Source organism: Eleginops maclovinus, chromosome 9 (genome assembly GCF_036324505.1).
Source record: "Eleginops maclovinus isolate JMC-PN-2008 ecotype Puerto Natales chromosome 9, JC_Emac_rtc_rv5, whole genome shotgun sequence".
NCBI lineage: Eukaryota > Metazoa > Chordata > Actinopteri > Perciformes > Eleginopidae > Eleginops > Eleginops maclovinus.
The window spans coordinates 1,959,147-1,982,346 of NC_086357.1; the positions used below are offsets into that span (position 1 = coordinate 1,959,147).

General features: G+C 39.2%; 1 protein-coding gene and 1 long non-coding RNA gene across 2 annotated transcripts; one reads left to right on the forward strand and one right to left on the reverse strand.

Annotated features, from left to right (window-relative positions):
- Window positions 1–5,513: 5,513 nt before the first annotated feature.
- LOC134870238 (tetratricopeptide repeat protein 39C-like) lies at window positions 5,514–18,968 on the reverse strand. Its single transcript, XM_063892335.1, has 14 exons — window positions 18,435–18,968; window positions 16,384–16,432; window positions 14,988–15,116; window positions 13,947–14,061; window positions 12,137–12,497; window positions 10,613–10,781; window positions 8,938–9,031; window positions 8,735–8,842; window positions 8,543–8,652; window positions 8,322–8,445; window positions 8,118–8,215; window positions 7,918–8,022; window positions 7,764–7,802; window positions 5,514–7,632 (listed from the first exon to the last, which is right to left on the reverse strand). Exons 1-14 carry the CDS (start codon window positions 18,572–18,574, stop codon window positions 7,543–7,545), a joined length of 1,731 nt encoding a protein of 576 aa, XP_063748405.1. The 5' UTR covers window positions 18,575–18,968; the 3' UTR covers window positions 5,514–7,542.
- A 26-nt stretch (window positions 18,969–18,994) lies between these two features.
- LOC134870239 (uncharacterized) lies at window positions 18,995–21,563 on the forward strand. The gene is made up of 3 exons (XR_010166522.1): window positions 18,995–19,142; window positions 20,271–21,224; window positions 21,427–21,563. It is a non-coding gene; the product is annotated as an uncharacterized LOC134870239 (long non-coding RNA).
- Window positions 21,564–23,200: the final 1,637 nt, after the last annotated feature.

Below are 23,200 nucleotides of genomic sequence, written 5' to 3' on the forward strand. Positions count from 1 at the left end.
ATCATACATAATTATAGGCTAAGCTAACCAGTAGTATATAAAGTAATTCAAATAAACCACACTATTAACCAAGTACAACATTGAAGTGATGAACACATTAATGCAACAATTTGAATTAAAACAATTAAAAATATCTGGGGTTTAAATTGACCATTCTGCATAACAAGTACTTTTACTTTTGGTACTTAAAGTATATTTTGATGCCAATAATTGTTTTACTTTAACTTAAGTACACATTTGAAAGCAGTACTTTTACTTGTAACAGAGTATTTTTCCACTGTATTGCTGCTTTTACGTGAGTAAATAAGCTGAGTAGTTCTTCCATCTCTGAACAATACACACTAAAACAGAAGGTGTGGAATAGGCATTTGGAAAATATGAAATTGAAAAATGGCACTAAAACTGAAAATTCTTACCTTACATTTTGTCAAGAAAATAATATTTTCTTGAATCACAAATTGGACATTAATTTTTTTGTGAGCCTCCTTATTAGTGAATAATAAACAATACAAAAAATAACAAATCAGAAAGACCCACTGCAAAAAAAAAAGAAATAGGAATATTGTTATTTCTTTCTTATATGAGCATTCTGGATATACCGTATTCAATTCTATTATCCTTTTACGGAAATTTAACACACCGCAAAACTAAACAGAGTTTAGTAGGTCAAGCCAGGGACATCCAGCTGAGAGGAGACAGACAAAGCATGTCTCTGCACTAAACACACTGTGGGTTCAGTGGAGCACACAATACAGCGTCTCCAGTCTGGCCACAGAAACAGTATCATCCCAGAAATATTGTCATGTTTACTTTGCTAATGTGGTGTTCCTGTATGCCTCTACCTGTCGTACACTTTGCAGGTTGTATTGTCAGTTGTTTCCCTACTTCCCTCTGTTTATTGAAATAACTATCTAGTGAAATGGTAATATACAATACATACAGACCCATGACATTTTTAGTGTTTTATAAGAATTCAGTCAAGTTTAATTTTAGTCAAATTAAAATAAAATAAATGTTCTTAAAGTATAACTCACATCATTGGTGATAGGAACTCTTTTTATTGGGAGAGACACATTTGCATATTTTGTAGAATAGCATGTGTAAAGGTTGCCCTAAAAAGCATTTAGTGGAAATAAACAGAGATGCAGAAGATGCTTGTGCAGTGAAGCTCTCAGACAGTCATTGAGCTGATTGGAGAGATTAGAGCACCAGGCTCTTAATGTCAGTGTGTCCTTGTGCAGCTGCCCTGACCCCTGCACTGCAGCGTGGCCATGGTTTGGTGGCTAAAGAGGGTGTCCCTTTAAGATCAATTCATTTTCTTTTTACTGTCATCCATCTGAAGACATAAGAATAATTTAATGTTACAGTACATTTAATGTTTTTTCATAGAATTACTATCGGCTATTCAACTTCAAAGATGGGTGTGGTTCAAATAAGGTTAGCGGGAAATGATAGGGGAAGACCCCCCCCCCCCCGCGTGATCCAATCACAAGATTGTCAACAGTTTAGCTTTTTCTTTATTTTAAAGTTTGTGCTTTTATATTAGCAGTTTTACATTAAGCAGATAATGAGAAAGATATGGTGTAAAAACAGAATCCTTTTTTCCTTCATTTGCTTGTATCAAGATAAAAGTGGATTGCACATCAGGGTTAGGAGCAATAAAGACCAGTGAACAGGAACTCTTTCTAGTGGATGGATAGTGTGGCTGCTCAGGTTTCAGCCTGAGTGAAACACAATGCAATTGTTTTGTGACCTTGCTGTTTGCACAGTCTCTCTCTCGCTCTCTCTCTCTATCACGGAAACATTTGCTTGACGTGAAACGTCTCTCCTGCCCCCCCCCTCCCTGTCTCCCCCACTTCTATCTGATGTAATTGCTTTATTTAATTCATCAGCGTTAAGATTTCAAGGTCTCATCCTTGTACAGAAAATCATACTGTAGTTATTGTCTACATCCCCACACAGAGAGTGTGAGTGTGAATCAGAACAGATAAAAAAGATGATGTCACTTGCATGAATCATATTAATTGATTCGTGTCATATACACTTGTCCTCTCCGTTTTTAAAGTGGGTCAAGCTAAAGGCTCGGTTCTATAAGTGAGTGTAAAAGGAAATGTCTTTAGATTATTTAGAAGTTCCAGCGGCCACTACAGCAAATGCAGGAGTAGTGGTGATATTGTTTCTGGCCGGCCTTCCTCCACGGCTCTGTTCTGCCATGTCTAAACTCAGTGGCACAGGAGCCTGAATAATTTATTGGTTCAGTGAGCGGCTGCCTTGAGCCTGGTGTGACAGACACGTTTTCTTAAAGAGACTCTCTTGGTGTGTGTCTATCAAAGCATGTCGAGCAAACTCCCACCACAACCACATGCTAAATGGAAACGGAATTTCATGAATTAAATGATAAAACAAATACAAAATAAATCCACTGGAACGACAAATCCTTTTTCTCATGGTCAGTAAAATAAACTGCAGATTATTATAAATGTATGCATTAAGTCATTTTAAAAAATGAATCTCAAAGTTGTTTACTGTAAATTGCCTTTTTATTAAATTACATTTGACAGACTATTATTGGGATTAATATTATTGTTAAACGTTTATTTTAACTTAATAATTTATTATTACAAAATCTCCATGTATATATACAGTGGTATGCAAAAGTTTGGGCACCCCTCTGAGATTTCATGACAATTTGCTTTTCCTTTATAATAGAAGATCACAGCAACAACATTTGTTTTCCTACAAAGATGTAGACGTTTTAGTGTTTTCCAGACCAAAATTCTTAGGGTAGCATTACATAGTTTTATTATAATAAAATAAAATGCAAAAAATGGGATGTGCAAAAGTTTGGGCACCCTTATAAATAGCATTCATTTCAACACCTGTACGGATTTATAGCTGACAGGTTGCTGCACAAAATTGCTTTGATTAGCTCATTAGACCTTCAATTACAAAGACAGGTGGAACCAATCATGAAAAAGGCTATTTAACATAGGTAATAGCTGGCTGTGCCTGGCCTAGGTTCTTTCTTAGGGAGTGGCAAGATGGGGACCTCAAAACAACTCTCCACTGACCTGAAAGCTAAGATAATCCAACATTATAAATTAGGAGAAGGGTACAAAAAATTATCTGACAGGTTTAAACTGTCTGTCTCCACAGTCAGAAACGTAGTTGTGAAATGGAAGGCCACAGGAACAGTCCGTGTGAAGGAAAGATGTGGTAGGCCGACAAAAATAGGGGAAAGGCACAGGCGAAGGATGGTGAAAATGGTCACAGAGAAGCCACAGACCACCTCCAGAGAACTACAACAACATCTGGCTGCTGATGGTGTAGTTGTTCACCGTTCCACAATCCAGCGTACTTTGCACCAGGAAGAGCTCATTGGAAGGGTGATGTGCAAAAAGCCTTTCCTGAGTGTTAATCACAAGAAGAGTCGCATGAGGTATGCAAAAGCACATCTGGACAAGCCAGAAGCATTTTGGAACAAAATACTGTGGTCAGATGAGACCAAGATTGAGTTATTTGGTCATAACATGAACAGGTATGCATGGCGAAAAAAACACACTGCATTCAATGAAAAGAACTTGTTGCCCACTGTAAAATTTGGTGGAGGATCTATCATGTTATGGGGCTGTGTGGCTAGCACAGGTACTGGAAAACTTGTTAAAGTTGAGGGCCACATGAATTCCTTACAGTACCAGGAGATTCTTGACAAGAATGTTCTAGAGTCAGTCACAAAGTTGAAGCTACGCCGGGGTTGGATTTTTCAGCAGGACAATGATCCTAAGCACCGATCAAAATCCACCAAGGAATTCATGCAGAAGCACAGGTACAATGTTCTGGAATGGCCATCCCAGTCCCCAGACCTTAACATCATTGAAAATGTATGGATTTATTTGAAGAAGGCTGTCCATGCACGGAGGCCAAGAAACCTGACTGAACTGGAGACGTTTTGTGTGGAAGAATGGGCCAAAATACCACCTGCCAGGCTTAAGGGACTTGTCTGTGGCTACAGGAGGCGTCTACAGGCCGTTATTGCAGCAAAAGGAGGCAATACTAAATATTAATGGAATTATTTCTTAGGGGTGCCCAAATTTATGCACATGCCTATTTTTGTTTGAATGCACATAAACATGTTTCTGTTTGACCAATAAAAGTTATTTCACTACTGAGATGTTTCTGTTACCATAAGGTATAACATATGTTAAAATGAAGTTGCTGCTTCAAAAGCTCAGCAAGTGACAAACTGATGCAGTGGTTTTCCTAAGGGGTGCCCAAACTTTTGCATACCACCACTGTATGTAGGTATTTAGCTATATAGCTAAGTGTTAACAACATAATGTATTCAAAGTAGTACATTTATTCATTAGGCATCACTACGGACCATTTCCAGAATAAAATATTAATTATAATTATTGATGAATTAATGTGTAAGTGTAACTTTATTGTGGCAGCTGGTAAAGGTAAAGCTCATTTTCAAATAAAATGATGGAACTGAAGTAAAAAGTACAATATTTCCCTCTGAAATAAAATAGATTAGAAGTATTAATTCAAATGAAATGTGAAGCATAAATACCCAACATTTTTTCGTAAATACTTGAGTGTGGGAAGTTGCCTGTGAGATAAGCTCCCTCTGGTGGAATAAAAACAAATGAACACTGTAGATTGGTACAATGTTACAAGGTAAGAAAACATTAAACCACTTTTGAGAAGGTACAATAAAACCTCTAATCATTAGCTCAGAGCATTTGCTTTACCTTCATGTCAAAAGATTTTGATGGACTTCAAAATGCAGCTCTGCCATGGTCATGGTGGATAATTTCTTCTGGTGTCTTGGCAGATCTATTCGGCTGTCTCGTAGCAGCTCCAGGGCAAATGATTGCATTGACGTCATTTCCTAAAAGTCAGAGCTATCCGAGCTATTCGTAGTTAAGGAAACTGCATTTATGCATTAAATCAGACATTTTAGGAAATAGGTGTTGGTTAACCAGACCAAGTGATTTATAGATAGGTTAGGGTCATGGTGAGGTCTAATCCTCACTGGTCATGTCATGGAAAGATGATTAAAGGGGGCTTATTGGGAACAGGCCTAGGAGGGCAGATTATTGCCGCAAATCAGCTGCAGGGAGACCAAAAAGGGACTATGTTATGGGGCAAGACAACCTCCAAGCGAAACAAAAGGACTACAGAGAAACAAAAATCTACTACGAAGAGACACAAAATTACAGCCAAATGACCAAAACAATTACAGAGTGGAACAACACATTTACAAAAAGACAAAAAAGGACTAGGAGGCTAAACAACAGTCTGTGTGTAGGAAAGGTGCTGGTTTGCATCTCTTCATTTATGATCTCTGGGCCCATTGTCTCACTATCCGCCATGGTGTTGTACTGTATATATTTATTTTTTATTTTCCATGTGAATATTGTGTAACCCTGACACATTTGATATAAAATCAACTGTCATAAGTGCAATCTCAACAGAAGTATCTCAGAGGCAAAGAAAGACAACACATATTTGGCGAGATTAATGAAGTTTATTCAGTGACACATTGGAACACCATCATCATAACATGTACCCTTAATTTCAACATAATCTCATGACAAAAGGAAATATAATTGAAGTGACAGAAGTGGTTGGTACAGCAGGTAGGTTACTGACATTTCACCGTTACTTTACTTGCACCGCACTGACCACTTGCAGTGGTCAACTCCACATTTACCACAGTTTACATCCATCACAGCCACAGGGGGTGACAGCTCAGTGAAAGTAAAACAAAGGTCTTCAATTTTGAACATGGGATGAAAAACACAGATAGTGAAATAACTGTAAGATCCTTTTTCTTATATTGCTAGCCTGACAAATGAGTGTTTAATGACAAATGGCAATAACCTGCACAGAATGATTAGTATGTACAGTATGAGACTCTATTGAGAAATGTTCTTAAAATCACTCTTATCGAAGAAATATTATTCTTTGCCAAATTCAATGTCATACTTTTCAGCTTTATAACATTTGCAAAAGTATTACTTCTGTTGTATTATAAATAAAACTGTCACTATTATGGACCAACTCAAACGTTTGTACTACTAAAACACTATTGAAATAAAGTCACTAGTAATATATGTTTATTAGGCTGACATTTAACAGCAACTTTAAATGGCAACATTACAGTACAGAGTACTGTGTTATATTGGATGGATGGACATACGGGTACATTTGACTTCAATACAGTCTTATAGCCACTGTTACCCTGCCATAACACTCATAGAGCACAGCAACAATACCTGCTGTTTTCACATTAAAAAAAAACACCACTAGGGCGATGTGAAGTGTGGTGATTCCTCAATAACTAGAAAGGTATGATATCTAACTATGTTTTTAGGTGACTAGTGAATTTAGACAATTTAATAAGTATTCCCATGGTAACACATTTTTTTCTATACGTTTGTCATTTGATTTCCATTGTAAATATACTAAGTGGCCCCTTTGTGAAATGACGTTTGCAACATGACAAGCAGATGTCTGATAATTTAATTCGGAAAGCAGTGGAAATTGTTGAGAAAAAATGACCAACCCATGGAGTAGGGAGTCCTTTAAATTCATATATAAAATCAAATATTAAATTTGACTCTTGTTTCCCTCCTCTTTTTCATGATATGTGATTAAGTTAGATGCTCAATGGTGTTTTAAAACTTGAAACATTAATACCTGTACTGTATATTTATCATTGTGAAGCTGATATTTAGGGAAATATTATCTGATAAAATGTTTACTTTTATGTGCCGAATGTCTCACTGAAGTGAGGGAGAGGCAATAGTGAATTCCTCCTTATACACACGCTAATGAGAAGAAAATGTTACTAGCTAGCTAATACATTAGGTTGGAAACAATTAAAGAAACAGTTAAAATTGTGGGTTAATGTGCTTGTTTGTTGCTGGGCCCAGTGTCCATATCAATGCAATATCTGTGCTTCCTGTGCAGAAACAGCCTGGTTTAGCACTAGGTCTTTAAGCAAGGGGAAACCACTAGCTAATTAGCTCGGCCAGACAGAGAAAATTAACCTTAGAAAAAAAAGACATATTTTTATACAGAGTATTCTGTGTTTGAGCACGCAATAAGACAGAAATACAAAAAGTCCTCTGGTGTGTCTAAATTCAGTTTTGTGTCTGTTCTTGAGCTCCCAACGTTAAGTGTGGAATGCTAGACACTTCTCACCCTCATGGGCGCCATCTTGTCTACTTAGCAGCATTACTCTAGATTAAGTTTTAGGTTTAGTTTTTAACTTGCTATCCATAGCTTGGCTAGCCTTTTCCTCCTTTTTCCTAGGCTATCATGAACACACCTAGCTATTTCTGTACAAAATGCACAGAGATCACACTTCATATCAACTTGACTTTACAAACAAATGTATTTTCCCCAAACACTTTAAGAATGAAAAAGAATCTGTTCACCGGGTTGTGATACAGTTATTTTGATTGGCTTAAAACCTGGTGTAAAAAGCTATGAGCATAGCTTTAGCCATTGCAGCTCTCCTTGCTGGAGTCACTGAGGCACAACTTCCTTCAGAGTAGCCAGGGCGGAATGGATGCGGACATGAAGCCTGTTCTCAAAGTCATAGCCCGTAAAATCCTCCTTAGATAGATAAAATAATATTTAGACACTTTAAATTAAAATTATTAGACACCTCTTACATGTAACATATTTCTAACATTTTAATACACAAATGAATTCTGAATTTGATTATTGCTGTGTCGATACTTTACCTTAGCTTGAAGTAGAAAGGACCTCCCCTTTCCTACAGTCTGCAATGTAATATAAAAAGGACCAGGTTATAACTGTGAATTTAGTCACATTTTTACAGTCTAAATAAAAAATGTGCAAAAATAAAAATGTGAATGCTGTGAGCAGAACACTGACCTCCTGTTTTGCAAGGAGTATACATCCAAGCTCATAGACGGCATATGGCTGAACATAAGAGTTGATCTGTCGTCCATAATCATCTCTAGCAGCCAGCTGGAACAACTGGATGACACATGAAATGGAAATGAGAGTGAGCTGAGAAACATTCAAGTGTAGAATAACTGCAAAGTCATTCAGCGCTTGATGTCGACTGATACCTGAACAGCATCCCTCATATTTCCATGACATTTGTGAACAGCACCAAGAAGGAGGTGTTTCAGGCCTCTGCATGAAGCCTCATCTAAACTCTGCAACACTGAACAGACATAAATAGGAATGTATAACACAGGGGGAAAAAGAAATTCGTAAACATCCAGCTGCAGCTCACTTATACTGCTGTACAACATGGAAGTTACATTTACCTTGATTCATTATCTGCAGTTTAGAGGACGAGCAGTTTTGAAGTGCTTTCCACAGATAGAGCACTTCAATTACACCAAGGATGCATAGCTCTCTGGTGGGAGAGATCTTTCTCAATCTCTCAGCCTGCAGATAGGGATCGGACAGAGAAGGAAACATTTTGTGACACACCTGTGATGACCTACGAAAAGAGAAAAAAAGCTAAATCTGCAGCAAAACTCACCCTTTTGACTGCAAACTGCTCTATCTGGTTGTTTTTTCTCTTGAACAGCTTCTGTACATCTTTGAAAACACCGCTGGCTCCATCTAGGTCACCCGAAGCACCCTGACAAACTGGAAAAACACAAAGAAGACAGTATAACATAGAGAGTATACATATCCCAGCAGTGTAAGCATGTTACAGTGTGTGGCTTACCTCCGGTCAAGTAGGCATAGTAGCACTGGGACCAACGTGACTCATTCTTCAGCCTCTCAAATGCCCTGTATGCATCTTCAAAATTCATCTCTATCATGCTACACCAACCTGAAACAAAAAATAAGTAGACTCAATGAATCCCTCACTGTGATCTACGCTTAGTGGTCAGAATGTCACAACTAACCTAACATACAAACACATACCAATCTCATAGAGACACACATGCTGGATCTCTCTTTGGTCTGATGCAAGCTCTAATGCATCATGGAAACAGGCCAAAGCACTGTTGATATGGCACTGTGGACAGAGGAGAGAGCACACACCAGCAGTGGTTATGTTAGATACACACTACATGCATGTGTTGAATAAGGGAGTATTACAAATAGATGGTGGATTAGATGTTGGTGAGTTAATAAACCATATTATTGAACAGAGACCTCTACAGAAGCCCAGAGTGAGAACAAATATACTGGTGATCAGTTTTCCAAGTCTTATCTGAACAGGTGAAAAAAGGTTCTGCCATGATCTTTTTCTTAGTTGCTTTTTCATTTGTAAAACAGCTGAGTTTATTTGTCAGGATCATTTTGTCTTTTTGGTTTAAATGCTGATTTTGGCTAGAAAAAAGAGAAGAGATCTTTAGGCAACCAGCATTTTACAATGTATCATAAAATAAAAAACACACTCTTAAAGCGTTTCGGTTATAAAACAAAAATACCCAAACAGGACAACAACATTTGGTAGTGACCAGTCAATCACAAGGTAGCCACACCCTAAAACATTCAACGCTTTATCATCTGTTTCACTCTAAATGCAACCATACATAACAAAAAGTTATGAAAAAAAGGGTCCTTTTTTTAATACAATTAAATTATACAATAATAATATACAATCAGACTTCTTATTGCAACCAGAGGAATTGCCCCCTGCTGGCCATTAATGAGAATGAAGTTTTAGGCTCTTCCACATTGGCTTCACTTTTCAAAACCAGAGGCAGGCTAGGGCCAGTTATTTTATGAGAGGGGCACAATAAATGTGGGGTTAAAAAAGACAAAGACAGTATACAGTAATTGCATAAAATAAACACAAAATACAGTAATTGTTTCAATAACTAAGTCACAATTTTATTAAATCACATTAATATTTGCTGCAACACTGAATATAATGAACGGTTAAATCTCTGCTGTATGTCTGGGTCTTTGCATCCCAGGCTGAGGTTTCCTCTTCTTTCACCTCACAGCAACATTACCCTGCGCTTTATGTGATTTTTGGTCTGTCAACATCTAGGTTTGAGTCTTACTTGAAGTAAAAAGGAAACAGCCTCTGGCCGGAGTGGTCAACTGTTGATTTTTTTCCTGCGGGCCTCAGCTGGGCAGTGGCGGTGTACCGCTCTAAGGAGTCCGACTACAATGCTGAGTTACATTAGATCCGCCTATTGTGCCTGAGCTATAGCCAATAAATCGTAATATCATACACTTTTCTATTGGAGGGGGACCACAGGGGCATCCCAGGTCAGCGTTACGGGGCCACTGGCCCCTGTCAGCCTCCCCCCTGGAACCGCCCCTGATCGGAGGATCTCCCTTGACAGTGGTACCCTTCAGCCCCTTTGGCCAAAATGAAGAAAAATAATCCAGACAAAGAACATTTGACCTGCCCAAACGTTTTCCACAGATTAACGATAATTACCTGGTATTAAGTCATCAACAGGGAAGAGAAAACTATTTAGATTACATTAAGAAAAGGGATCAACACCACCTCTAAGGGCTTCTCAGGAGTCTTTTCAGGTTCTTCTATGTTACAAAATTGTCGAATGTCTTTATCTAACTTTTCATACAAAAATAAATCACTTCAATGAGGTTTGATGGAGTCCGCTGCTCATACCTCTAGCCTGTGAACTCGTCCTTTGAAGAACATGAAGAGAGATGAGTTGGGGTAAACCACCGACTTTCTCTGCAGAATAGCTTTGGCTTCCAGCAGCCCCTCATGTGTGTCGGAGCCATCCAGAGCAAAGAAGGGAAGCACTACTGTGTGGTACCACAAGAGGGCCAATCTGAGCAGCACAAGAGGAAAACCACTCAGCCAGTTAGAAATCTGAGGTCTGAAGCTCAATCAGAATGTGCAACTGAATAACATGAAAGGTAAATGTGACATAGACCTGTTAGTTGTATTTACTTATTAAGGCATGAAATGTTTTTCAGGTAGCCTATGTATAAACGTAGGCATGTGAGAATGAACATGTTTACAAATTATAATAATGAAGTTTTTTTTGTAAAGCATTTCCATACACCTGGTGCAGCTCAAAGTGCTTTCGTAACATGGCACACATCACAAATTAAAACAGAGCACAAGAAATTCATTTCAGGTCAGACCGTTACATATTTTTCAAGACATAAGACAAAATGAATTAATACAATAAAATATAAAAACCTTTTAAATAATGAAATAACTATAAAAAAGGAAATAAGAATATGAATACCAATTCAAAGGGGGTGTCACTAATAAAACTATCAAATAAATCAATAAAAAACATTAAAAAATACATAAAAATAAATTAATAATCTGAATAATAAAGATTGAAAGACATATTAAAAAATATGTAAGACTTTAACCTGCCATCAAAGTTTAGTTTACAGTTAGCAGATCAGGCCCAAACGGTTATCACCTCAAAAAGGTCCATCCCTGTCCTTGGAACAGCAGATAATAGCGGGTTAAAGGTCACACATTAGTGAACCATGTCCATGCCCTCTTCTCTTGTGAATCACAAACCCTAATTAACTTATATTCCACACAGCTATTAGCATATAGAGCAGCAGTGGAATCAGAAGGTGATCAGAGATGCTCACAGAGGGTGGTTTTTATGCGGCCAGGAATAGCATAATTATTGTATTAAACTGAGAAATTATAATATGCAGCTGGTTTTGGGATATTTTGCTCACTAAAATCAAAACACATATTAAGGGGCAATTTTTGCAATTTAAGCATTATATAATAACTCATATTTTCACATCCTAACCGGTATTTAAATTTATGGAATTTTATAATTCATATTTTTGTTTATATCTACTGATTTATATTCAGTTATATTCCTAAAAAACATGGTGAAAAATATACTAATATTTTCGGATTTTTAATGATTCTGAAAGTTCCTCCTGTAATATTGCAACAAAGTAAAACAAGAGTTTTGAACCTGGCTTCATCGGGAAGTTCAGATTAATGTTTGCAAAAATGTATAAAAATAAGCACATATTTCGTAAGATAATTCCTCATTTGCATATTTAAACATTTTAGAAAACTTGTAACACATAAAATAATTGTCTTAATATAATTACTGAACTGGGTTTTCAGTTCAGTTCCCCCATCAGCACCAATGCTGAATTAATAATAATTCAAAAGAAGGTTACTCACGTAGCCAGTGGTGCCTTCATGTCCTTGCTCTCGCTTGCATACATGAGGGAGGACAGGCCCTGGTGGCGGTCGCCGGGGAAACCAAGCAGGTTGATGATCTTGAGCAGGTGAGGTGGTACCATGGAGATACACAGGTGGAACAGGCCGTAGCCGAAGCTGACGGACCCCTTGAGCCGGTCCAGGGCTTCAGCTGTCACGCAGTTCTCCACCGGGGCGTTGTGGTTGGCGTTGTCCGTGGTGAGGGACTCCTGGTGGAGGGAGGACCTCCGCTCACAGCCCGCCTGCAGCTGGCTGATGTCACTGTGGCACTTGTTGTACATTTTCCACGCCTTACGGAGAATCCAGCCTCCTTTGATATAAGCTGGGAGTGCAAACAAGAAACTTAGAATAACTGATGTTATTAAATCAACTGAGGTGATCCCTGACCTTTCATAAGTGCAAATTTCAGCCAACTTTTTACCGACACTCCAGTGGTGTTCTGGCGTCGCTGCAGGGATGGCTTCATAGAATTATTTGCCAGGTCTTGGCTGCTCTCCATAACCTGGTTCTGCAGCGATACATTTATCCCTGCCTAATCATGCATCCAGTGTCCGAACTATGCCGAGATTTTCGGGGGGTCCCATTTTTCTCTCGGGGGGGGGGGGGGGGGGGGGGGGGGCGCTTGCTCTTGCGCTTGACTCAGAGCGCGGATCTCGAAAAGACTATTTTAGAGACCCCCCAACATTTCCCAAATCATGTTTTCGGGGGGTCTCGTGTCAGTTTCAGGGGGTCTCGGATCCGCCGAGTCCCCCCGTAGTTCGGACACTGCATGCATCCATGCTAGGGCTGAACGATTTTGGAAAATAATCTAATTGCGATTTTTTTCCTCAATATTACGATTTAATATGCGATTATTTTTTCAAGGTCCTCTTCTCATGTATTTTTCAACAAACACAAGCAATAAATCAATCGTGATTACAATCGTGAACCTCGTGAGGTAGCAGCAGTAGCGAGGCACGTTCTGCACAGTACCTGACGTTAGGCAGCATCTTCCTTTTTAAAGCCAAAATAATTCCACACAACTGACGTGCCGCCCCTCTTTGGTACCAAACCTCCAGCCGTGCACTCTTCTGACGAGCCTGAGGCCATTGTGCAACAGGTTCAAGCGCAGCGTTGACTTCTTTCCCGGTCTGCTCGGCTTCGCTCGGCTCGCTCGCAAGTCACGTGACCAGATCACGTGACCAGATCGCGTGACCAGTCAAATCGCAGCCAGTTCGGTTGGAAAATCTCGTTTTGTCATATCGCGATATTATCGCAAATGCAATTAATCGTTCAGCCCTAATCCATTCTTACCGCCACTTTGCAGCTAATGATAGCCAATTGCTATGCGCAGCGCCACAGTGTGAACGTGAACTACAGTGGGATTACAATAAACATCATCCTGGGAGGAACTGCTACTTGCGGAAGCAGAACTAGACAACGGACACCAGGCTTTAAAAAAAAAAAATGTGTGTTGAAATAAATGGCAATCCCTTATTTTTCTACGGACCCCCTGCAATCTGTTCAAGTACCCCTAAAGGTCCCAGTAACCCTGGTTGGGAACCACTGGAATAGTACGCATACTCATGTTCAAATGTCATGAATTGTTGCAGTTATTTACAGGTTATTGCATCAGTTTCATCACTTGGTTATTTATTTATACAGTCTGTGTTTCTCTTAACTCGGACCGTGTCAACCGTCATTAACTGAATATAGAAAGTTATTCATAGAACCCCCACAAAAAATGGCCCCTTTAAGCTCACACTATGGTCTGTGTGTTTGATTTGATCACCTGAGAGTTCCTGCTTGACGAAGGAGAGCACGGCGAGGTACACCTGACAGTCAGCAACAATGATCTGTCTCTGCAGGCGGTCCACCACCACCACGCCCGACCTCTGTGAGTCCATCTGTAACACACCCACACAGACACATACACACAACATGCAGTATTACAACCCCCTGCCACTATACCGAGAGGCTGGCAGGGTTTCCTGAATGACCCAGAGCCCCCGCACTCCTCGCTCAGTCTGTTGATTACATTTCACAGAAGCAATAATTCAATCTGTGAGTGGGCTTGGCATGATCTCACCGCTGCCTGCATCATTAGGCATGATGCCGGGGATATAAACGTTGTTCTCTGAACAGCAGCCTGCTCTGGCGGCACACAACGTAGAAAATCTAAATTGGTGTTCTGCACCAGTTTTAAGGTTCAGAGTTCAAATGTTCAACAGCTTTATGGTCATATGCACAGCTACAGTTTAGGTATGCAATGACAAACTTCACAGGCTCCTCCAACAATGCAACATTAATATACAGCCCCGGAAAAAATGAAGAGACCACTCCACATTTTTCTTAAATCGTTATCTCTACATGAATGGAAGCCATTCCAGCGTCTGTTGAATTCCAGCATAGAGAAAAAATGTCAGTAGTTTATAGAATACCATTTTTAAAAATAATAATAATTTAACTCAAACATATATCTATAAAAAAAAAAAGAGAAAATGATAATGCTGAAGTGGTTGTATATATAAGACATAAAAGAAAAGAAAAAAACAATAGAAATAGTGTAAGAAGAAGAGTAGAAATTAAATAGTGTGCAACTGAGTAATGCAGGAGAAGTAAACTATAAGTAAAATAGAACAAGATGAGCTGAAAATTTAACCAATAAGTAAAATACAATAAGATGAGCTGAAATAGAATGTTACATGAAACGCTGTAAAGGGAAATAAAATACTGCTTGTTGTAACTATAAATAGATACAGTTTGTGAGATGCAAACAGATGAATGGTATGAAGTTGTGAAGGCACAGAGCTCAGGAGCTTAACAGTCTTACACTCTTTTTAATCTTGTTCCTGATTGTCTCGATGACTCCGGCGCTGTCGCTCTCACACAGCTTCTCAGTGGTCCTCAGGTCGTCGCAGGCCGTCTGCATCTTCTCCTCCTCAAATGTCATCATGGCATTCTGAAACACAAGGCAACAAAGAGATTTGGTTCTACCATATCTTTAAGAATAAAGAACAACGTGATGCATTTTTATTCTGGGCGATAATTCAGCATTAATTACATCTTTCAATAAAATCATAGTGTGAGGAAATCGCACATCAAAATACACAACTTATAATTACAAGCATATGGTGACTCAATATTTTGATGGAGTATCATTGGACAGGGCAGGCTCTCTGCAGACTGATGGAAGACAATTATGTAAGTACAGCAGTGTGCAGGATTTTCTTCACCCAGCAATTCTTCTTGGATGAATGTATTGAATTAACAGACAAACTCTGCTACTGTGATACATGTTGTTATCCAGATATTAAACACCTGTGTGGGGATAGAACATGGTGGTCTGGTTTAACAGAGCACATCTATGCTTGAGCTTGTTTCCAAACAGACATCCTGTTAGAGGAGGAGAGGAATGTTATGTAACAGACTTGAAAAGGACAAAGGGCTCTTTCTGCATTACAATGAACAGAGGGATACAGCGACATCTGCACAGCTGTGTGTGATGTTACACATCATGCAAAAATCCTTTTTTGCATAAACCTTTTAGAACCTGGAACGAGTGAGGATAAGTACAGATATTTCAATCACATTTGTTTGTGTTACTCAGGCGTTCTCTCCATGTACGCTGCATTTAACTGCATTTCCCTGTGCATGTTTGACTGCCCACCATGATGGACAGTGGTCCCACCCCCACAGCCCTCAGGGCCAATTACTATCAGGGGACAGAGGATGACATCATCTCTGGATTTATGATGTGTGTTTGCGTGTGTGGGACGTCACGAGGCGACAGAGAGGGTGTGTGTGTGTGTGTGTGTGTGTGTGTGTGTGAGCAGTGCTGTTGTTGAGAGGAAGATGCATCCATTATGTTAATGGAATGAGAGCAGCAGAGAGGAAGTCCGTGGTGACAACACTTTGACAGATTGGGTAATCCAAAGTGATTCTTGGTGTTTTTCTTCATAAACTATATAGTATACTATATGCTGTGCTGCTGTAGCAACTGTATTCATTATTTTTTTTCATTCAATAATTTTTCCATATGCTAACTGAAATGTTGAAATTGCACATATAAATGTAATTTGCGCATATATGAATGATACACTCACATAATTACATTGAACGAAATACAAAAATGAATGGTTTTAACAAAAATAGTGTGTACCCAAAAGAAAGCAAGATAAGCTTTCCAAAGCTAGGGCCAAAACATCAGTGACTGAGAAGAAACTCACCAGGAAACTGACAAAACTGGCCCCGAAGCTCATCAGGGGGCTGTGGGTCCTACACAGAGAGAGAGGAGAGAGGGATTAGAAAACACAAACTGAATTGAATATTCTGTTGAGTATATAAATGGAGCCATGGCAGACAGACAGACACAGGGCTCCTGTCATGACTGATGTCAGGGGTTGGACTACAATCTGTTTCACAGAATCAATACCACCCCCCCCCCCCCCCAAAATCAGTCTGGTGTGGGGAAGTAATTTCTTCATTTTAGATTACTGAGGGTCTACAGCAATGTTGCTCAAGGGGGGCTCTGCCAAGCTGTTAGAGTTCAACCGTAATAGATGATGGCTTATTTTTTAGAATGGGCTGATTTTTTTAGTATGTATTACATTATCTTTCTTAAACATTTCTCTTGGCTGCAGAAGAGTACACAATACACTATGTCAAAATTGTCATCATGCATAGGTACGGCATGATGACATTTTATTGGCATCTCTTACTGCAGTAATAGAAATAGACAGAAATAAATGAAAGCGGTGATAAAAGCAGAGGTTGCAGCAAAGAGAGGGCACTTAGATTAAATTAAATAAATGTCAATATTGTATTTACACATTTTACAGACTGTAACATTTAAAAACACACGGTTTAATATAACTGTGTGTTCATATATAGATGCTAAAAGTAACCATAAGCTAAAGAAATAGCCATAAGTATTTGTGGTTACAGTCTTTGAGGGGGGAGGTGTGTTTGTGCATGTTCACATGAGGGGGTCCCCAGTATTTTATAGTAGGAAAACTCTGGTGTACAGCATGAAGGTAAGACAGAAACCTGGACTCACTGATGAGGACCAGGCTTTAAAATGTAACACCTAATAACTGTTGATTGAATCATGCTGTTATCTGTTCCATGGAGCAATGTTTTAACTGTTTGTATTCATGTGCTTAGCTCCACCTTGAAGTAACCACTTAATACAGTTTCCTGTATACATCTTATACATTTACAAGTCAGGAGGATAGCTTAACCTTCTTTATTAATAGTTCCCACTTTAGTTTGTATCCTGGTGTTTTTTTTACTACACAAATGTAGGAATGAATGTAAAATCATTTTGAGATCTAGACAAGTTGTGTTGATCGTGTAGTAAATACTATATTGTTCAGCTCCAGATACTGGTGACCAAATGTCTTGTGCCTGTGTAGATACACTGATCTGTAAACAATGATAAACTGAAGCAATTGTTCAAATTGCTCTTATTTTCCGAAGAAAGGTCAGGTTGTTAATAATATTTTGGAAAAAGATGGTTAGGACAGATACAGGAAGTCCTTCCTGCCTACAGCAGGACCCTGTACTACAGCTCACCATAGATGCAGAGAACTCACACAGCGTGTTCATGTTCTCCCTCTCTTTAATCAAGAACAATTTGCCCATACTGTATATATTGAAACCTACTTACACTACCTCACAGGATATAGCTTACTTTTAATTTAAAGCTACTGTGGAACATTTTCTTTATGTAAACTATGTGTTTCTGTAGATTGGTCCATTACAGAGTGCTCTTTTTCATTCTGAATGTTGTATAATGTTTAGATGCTCCTGAAATAGGTATTTTTTCACTGAGAATATGTGTTTTACTTTTTTAATTGAATGTTTAATGATTATATTTATTTTAGCTGCATTTTATTTATTTTTTTAAGTAATTGTGTAATTCTTGTAGATTGTTTGGACTGCTGTGACAAAAATAATTTCCTAACTAGGGATAAATAAAGGATCTGTCTGTCTGTCTGTCTGTCTGTCTGTCTGTCTGTCTGTCTGTCTGTCTGTCTGTCTGTCTGTCTGTCTGTCTGTCTGTCTGTCTGTCTATCTGTCTGTCTATCTATCTGTCTGTCTGTCTGTCTATCTATCTATCTATCTATCTATCTATCTATCTTCATAATGTGCTTTTCAGCACTGAAACAAAGGGAACAATTCAGAGTTGTGGGTATTTATAGGTTAATATGCTATGGTTTTTCTGTCTGGCCCACCTGAGATCAGATCTTTGGCCCCTGATCTAAACATGTGTTACCTGTATCTCCTGAAGAGCTCGTCGCTCTCCTTGAAGCCGTTGTTGAGCAGCATGTTGATGCCCTGCAGAGCCATCTCAGCATCGTCTATGTGCTCTGCCTTCTCCTCCACCTGCTGCTGGCACTGCTCCGGACCCGCCATTGTTTATCACACAGCGCTGTCCGTTGGATCAGTGCAAAAAGGATGGTGAGGATCAGAATATGAAGGCGTTTCTCCTCTAAAACAAACCCGCATTGGTTTATTCCTGCAGAAAGGAGACGAACTTAAACTCGCATGATCTGCAGAAAAAGAAGAATCTTCCGCAGGCTGCAGACTGTGCAGAGGGATAGGCCCCTAATGCCCAGACCCAGGCTCACACTGCAGCCCGGCGATCCACACTCATTATTGTTCTTTCCGCCTTCAGACGTTCAGTCATAAGCCATCTCGCCGTTATTTGTCTCTAAATGAGCCATCCATCAGTCCTCCGCTCCTCTCTCTCCTCCTGCAGCAGCAGCGTTACATAAGCAGGATCCGGTGCTGACAGTCTCACGTTATGCAGCCCCGCGTCATAACGCACAGCCCCGTGACAGGATGGAGATGGAGGGATGGGGCCGCTGAGGAGGAGCTGGATCCTGCCAGCCTCCATCCCTCAGGCTAATGCACACAGCCTGAGCCGCCTGCAGGCACACGGTGACATACAGATGTACAGAATCAACACAGAGCCTCAGCTGTGAGTTCCTATCATGTTTCTTATTAAAACACGGTTGTTGTTGTTGTTGTTGTTGTTGTTGTTGTTGTTGTTGTTGTTGTTGTTGTTGTTGTTAAAGGAGATGCTGTGCAATCATTTTTGTTGCATTCCTTAAAATACATCCGTCGTTTTTCCTATTTCCTATGCTCTTTGAAGCATTCGCAACTCCAGGTTTTTTTATTCTCGTGCTTTAATGTAGTATAGGCTATAGGCTGCAGATACTTCTACTCCAAAACATTTAAGGAGCCAATAATGATCTGTTTCGTCTACTAAACGTATTTTAACATTTTTTAGCTACAGTAGCTTCTTAATAGATTAAAATGATTAGCTACAAATCATAAATAAACGAATACATGATTTATGATATTGAGCGGTATTCAAAGTAACCGATCTCCGCTTTCGCTTCGATAACAATCCAAAATAAAGAAAGATGGACATTTATTGATATTGTGAAATTTAGTTTCCAATCTTTATTTTGTCTGTTTTGTGATACAGGTACATACAAATACACTCTATTATATTCGTGCAAACATGCACATGCATTGAGAGGCTCCAGAATGGAAAGGCAGCCAGTCTAGTCAGCGACAGTGAGCAGTTGTGGGTGCCTTGCTCAAAGGCCTTTGAGCAAGGGCACCCTGGCTCTTCTCCAGTACCAGTCCACACTCCGTATTTCTTTGGTCTGATTGGGATGTGAACTGGCGACCCTTTGGTCCTAAGTCCAAGCCCCTACAGACTGAACCGCTGCCGCCTCCTGTAATTTGATATTATGAAATTAAAATAAGTTTTACTTATACTGTTGATTTTGTTATGTTGAGTACATTTGATGCTGATACCTTTTACTTTTTGATTGCAGTACCTTTACTTAAGTAAAATATCTAAGTACTTCTTCACATCTGACTGTATACCACCGGTCTGAGATTCTGCTTTTATGTCAGAAAACTCCTGATTTGCTGTAGCCTTTAATGACCTCAGCACAGATTGGTTGTTCTTTTGGCTCTGACAGGCATTGTAACAGTTTGCTGACAATTTGAACTGTCCATGCCACATCAAGCGTCCTATCACAATATCTTTCTGAATTCATCATCACACTTTGTTTCTGTTCCCCCATAGGCTCGTCTCTGGTCTCCAGCGTTTTCATATCTACCTTTTTTGGTGCCATGCAAGCTGCCCTATATGTTAGAAAAGGTTCTTTGCCCCACTGAAGGCAGCTGGAAACTTTTTGAACCCTCCCTCTCAGACAGCCCTCAGTCTGCATTGACATGGAAGAGTCCCTGAACAGGTCAACCAGGCACAGACTCAGGGGCCCGATGTTTCAGGGTTCCCTCATGATCCTCCTCTGTGATAATTTAAAGAAACATTTCCAAACCAGTAAGAGACTTAAAATAACAACAATGAAAACCAAGCCAACTACAAAGAGATGCAAAACAGTTGCAAATACAATAAATCACAACGAAGCTCACTGTGGATCCTCTTTTACCTCCCCTCTGAAATCAGAAACAGAATGCGTTTATTAGTCCCACAAAGGGGAGATTTTCAAAAGCTAAGGAGCCAAGACAGCTTAATATCACTCAAGGAGCATTCATACAAAAAATGCAATTAGAAATTACACAATATACAAATTACACATCCAGTACCAGTAACAGCTTAGCGATAGAGCAGCCAGATGAAAGTACAACAGGGGGTAGAATAAATTGCAGAGCTATTTATGGTATACGATTCACCTGAGTCACACAGGTCTTTACTTCCCTCTTCTCTTCCTCCACCGTCTGAACTGTTGTCATTCACTGAGGACAGAACGATAAGCATGAGCTTCTGAACTATAGTGAAAGTGTCCTATAGTTTATAATGTGAAAGCAAAGTATGACATCAGTGTAAATCTCTACATCTGTATCAATGTTTATCCACATGTTATTTAAATATTGTTTTACTAACCATTCTTTACTTTTACCCTGCTACACCGTGGACAATATCAATATTAATGTCTATACTTCTCTATCACCTGAGCGCCTGCTGTCCAGGGTTACCTTGACAACCATGATGTAGCAGGACAAGCTGACAGCAGAGGTAACAACCAATGACAGCATTCACACACGTCTACTGCAAGTGTCAATATAGATTAATTAATAATTCATATATGAATAATTGTTCTCATTCTGTTCTGTTCATTTCTCACAGAGAGTTTCAGTGTTCCTGCAGTTCAGTCACTGAGTAAGCATGTTACGATTACAAAAATAAAAGACCGAACACATTTATTTTCTTGTTTCAGGGCAGGACTTCTCTTGAGACGGTGGAAATTCCGTGGCCTTTGAGAGTGAAGACAACGAAACCACACAGCACCGTCATCAGAGTTCGGACACACTCACTCTCACTGTGTTGTTGTTGAATTCAATAAAACACTCGGACTAAAGTCAATCTTTGTATTGTTATTTTAACTTCAGTGAGTTAAAGTGTTGCACATGTCATAACATGTACAGTGACTAAAACACTGATAAAACTCCTTCTTGGTGCTAACATCTGGAATTCTTTCCTGTAGAACCTAGAACAGAGGTTTTTATATCAGTCCATGAACAGATTAAAGATTTGTCTACACACAGAGCTACACCAAACCATTTTCTATCAACACATCTAAAGACTTCTTTAAGGAGTCACAGGAAATGTAATACATACTGGTGTATTTCAGCAATGGCTCATGAAATGAACCAAGCAGTGAACAGTTTTGTGTAATATACTGTAACTATTTAATCGCGTAATTAAGCAGTATTGGGTATTTGTATGACAAACAAAAATGATGCTCGTTGATAAGTCTGTAAGTAAGGATGCAAAGATCATTAAACACAAAATATATTGGAAGGATGGAACGTTTATACAATACAGAGCTATTCTGCATACCACAAGGCCAAAAAACTGTTAAAGGAGGAGCGGCCATGTTGTTTCATGAGTTGTCTTCACCAGTGTGGTCTCATCTGATTTTAAATAAGCATACAATTCAATTCAACAGAAACAAACTGTTGTGGGAGAAAATAGGATATTTTTGCCAGCAGTCAACTAAATTACAATTTAAGACCTCAGCCTTTTGTGAGGGTGTGAAAAGTGCCGCAGTGTTAAACTGACAGATACAACCGCTATATTTTAAAAACCTCTGGAGCATTTTATTTTTAATTTAAAGTCGTGTTTGCAGAACTTAACCTAACTCCACACCTCAGTATATGTTCAATCCTTCAAGGCCTCAGTGACATGTCAACAGCAGCAGATCTATTTGTGTTAGAGAAAAATATGTAATATAATCCCTCACACTCATACTATACGTATTTTACTAACAGTCAGTGGTCATAACTGTTCAGATGGAAAAAAGTTATTTTCCAGTGAATGAATATCCAAAGAGATATGCATAGAGAATAGGAAGTTTCCAAATGTTGCTGTCGCGGCCAAAATCATATAAAAATAAACAGATAATTAATGGTAGTTAGTAAGATACTAAAACGGTCGCTGAGGCACCAGTTGGCAAATTGTACACAGAGCACGATGCAAGTCCAGAAAGAATTTCCGTTTTGCCCATTTATTTCCATGATCAATATACATTGACACACGTTTGATGCAATCCTATTGATTCCCTTTTATTCCTTTCTTGCCCGAACAACCCAGGGAAAAAACCATGTGCCCTATTCCCACCACCACCTGTCTCCAATATATACAATTACACCAGGTGCCCTAATCACCCAGTGCCCAAACCAGGCGCTAACCTCGTACAGAAGCACCTTCAGCAACAAACTGATTTCCCCCCAGTGTAACACAGAATGCCAAAGGAAGTCCTTCCATCCTGTGGCCATCAGACTGTTTAACTTATCTACCTCAGGTCAGATGGCAAGTGGAGACCCTGCGTCCTGAGGCCAAAATGTCACTTTACCCAATTCCACTGTATCATTTAGTTTATACTTATTTTATTTTTATATATGCTGCTAAATTGCACAGCGCGTATTGTTTTATATTGTATATACCTACGTATTAACTGTAATTTTGTTGCACTTACTTACTTACTTAGT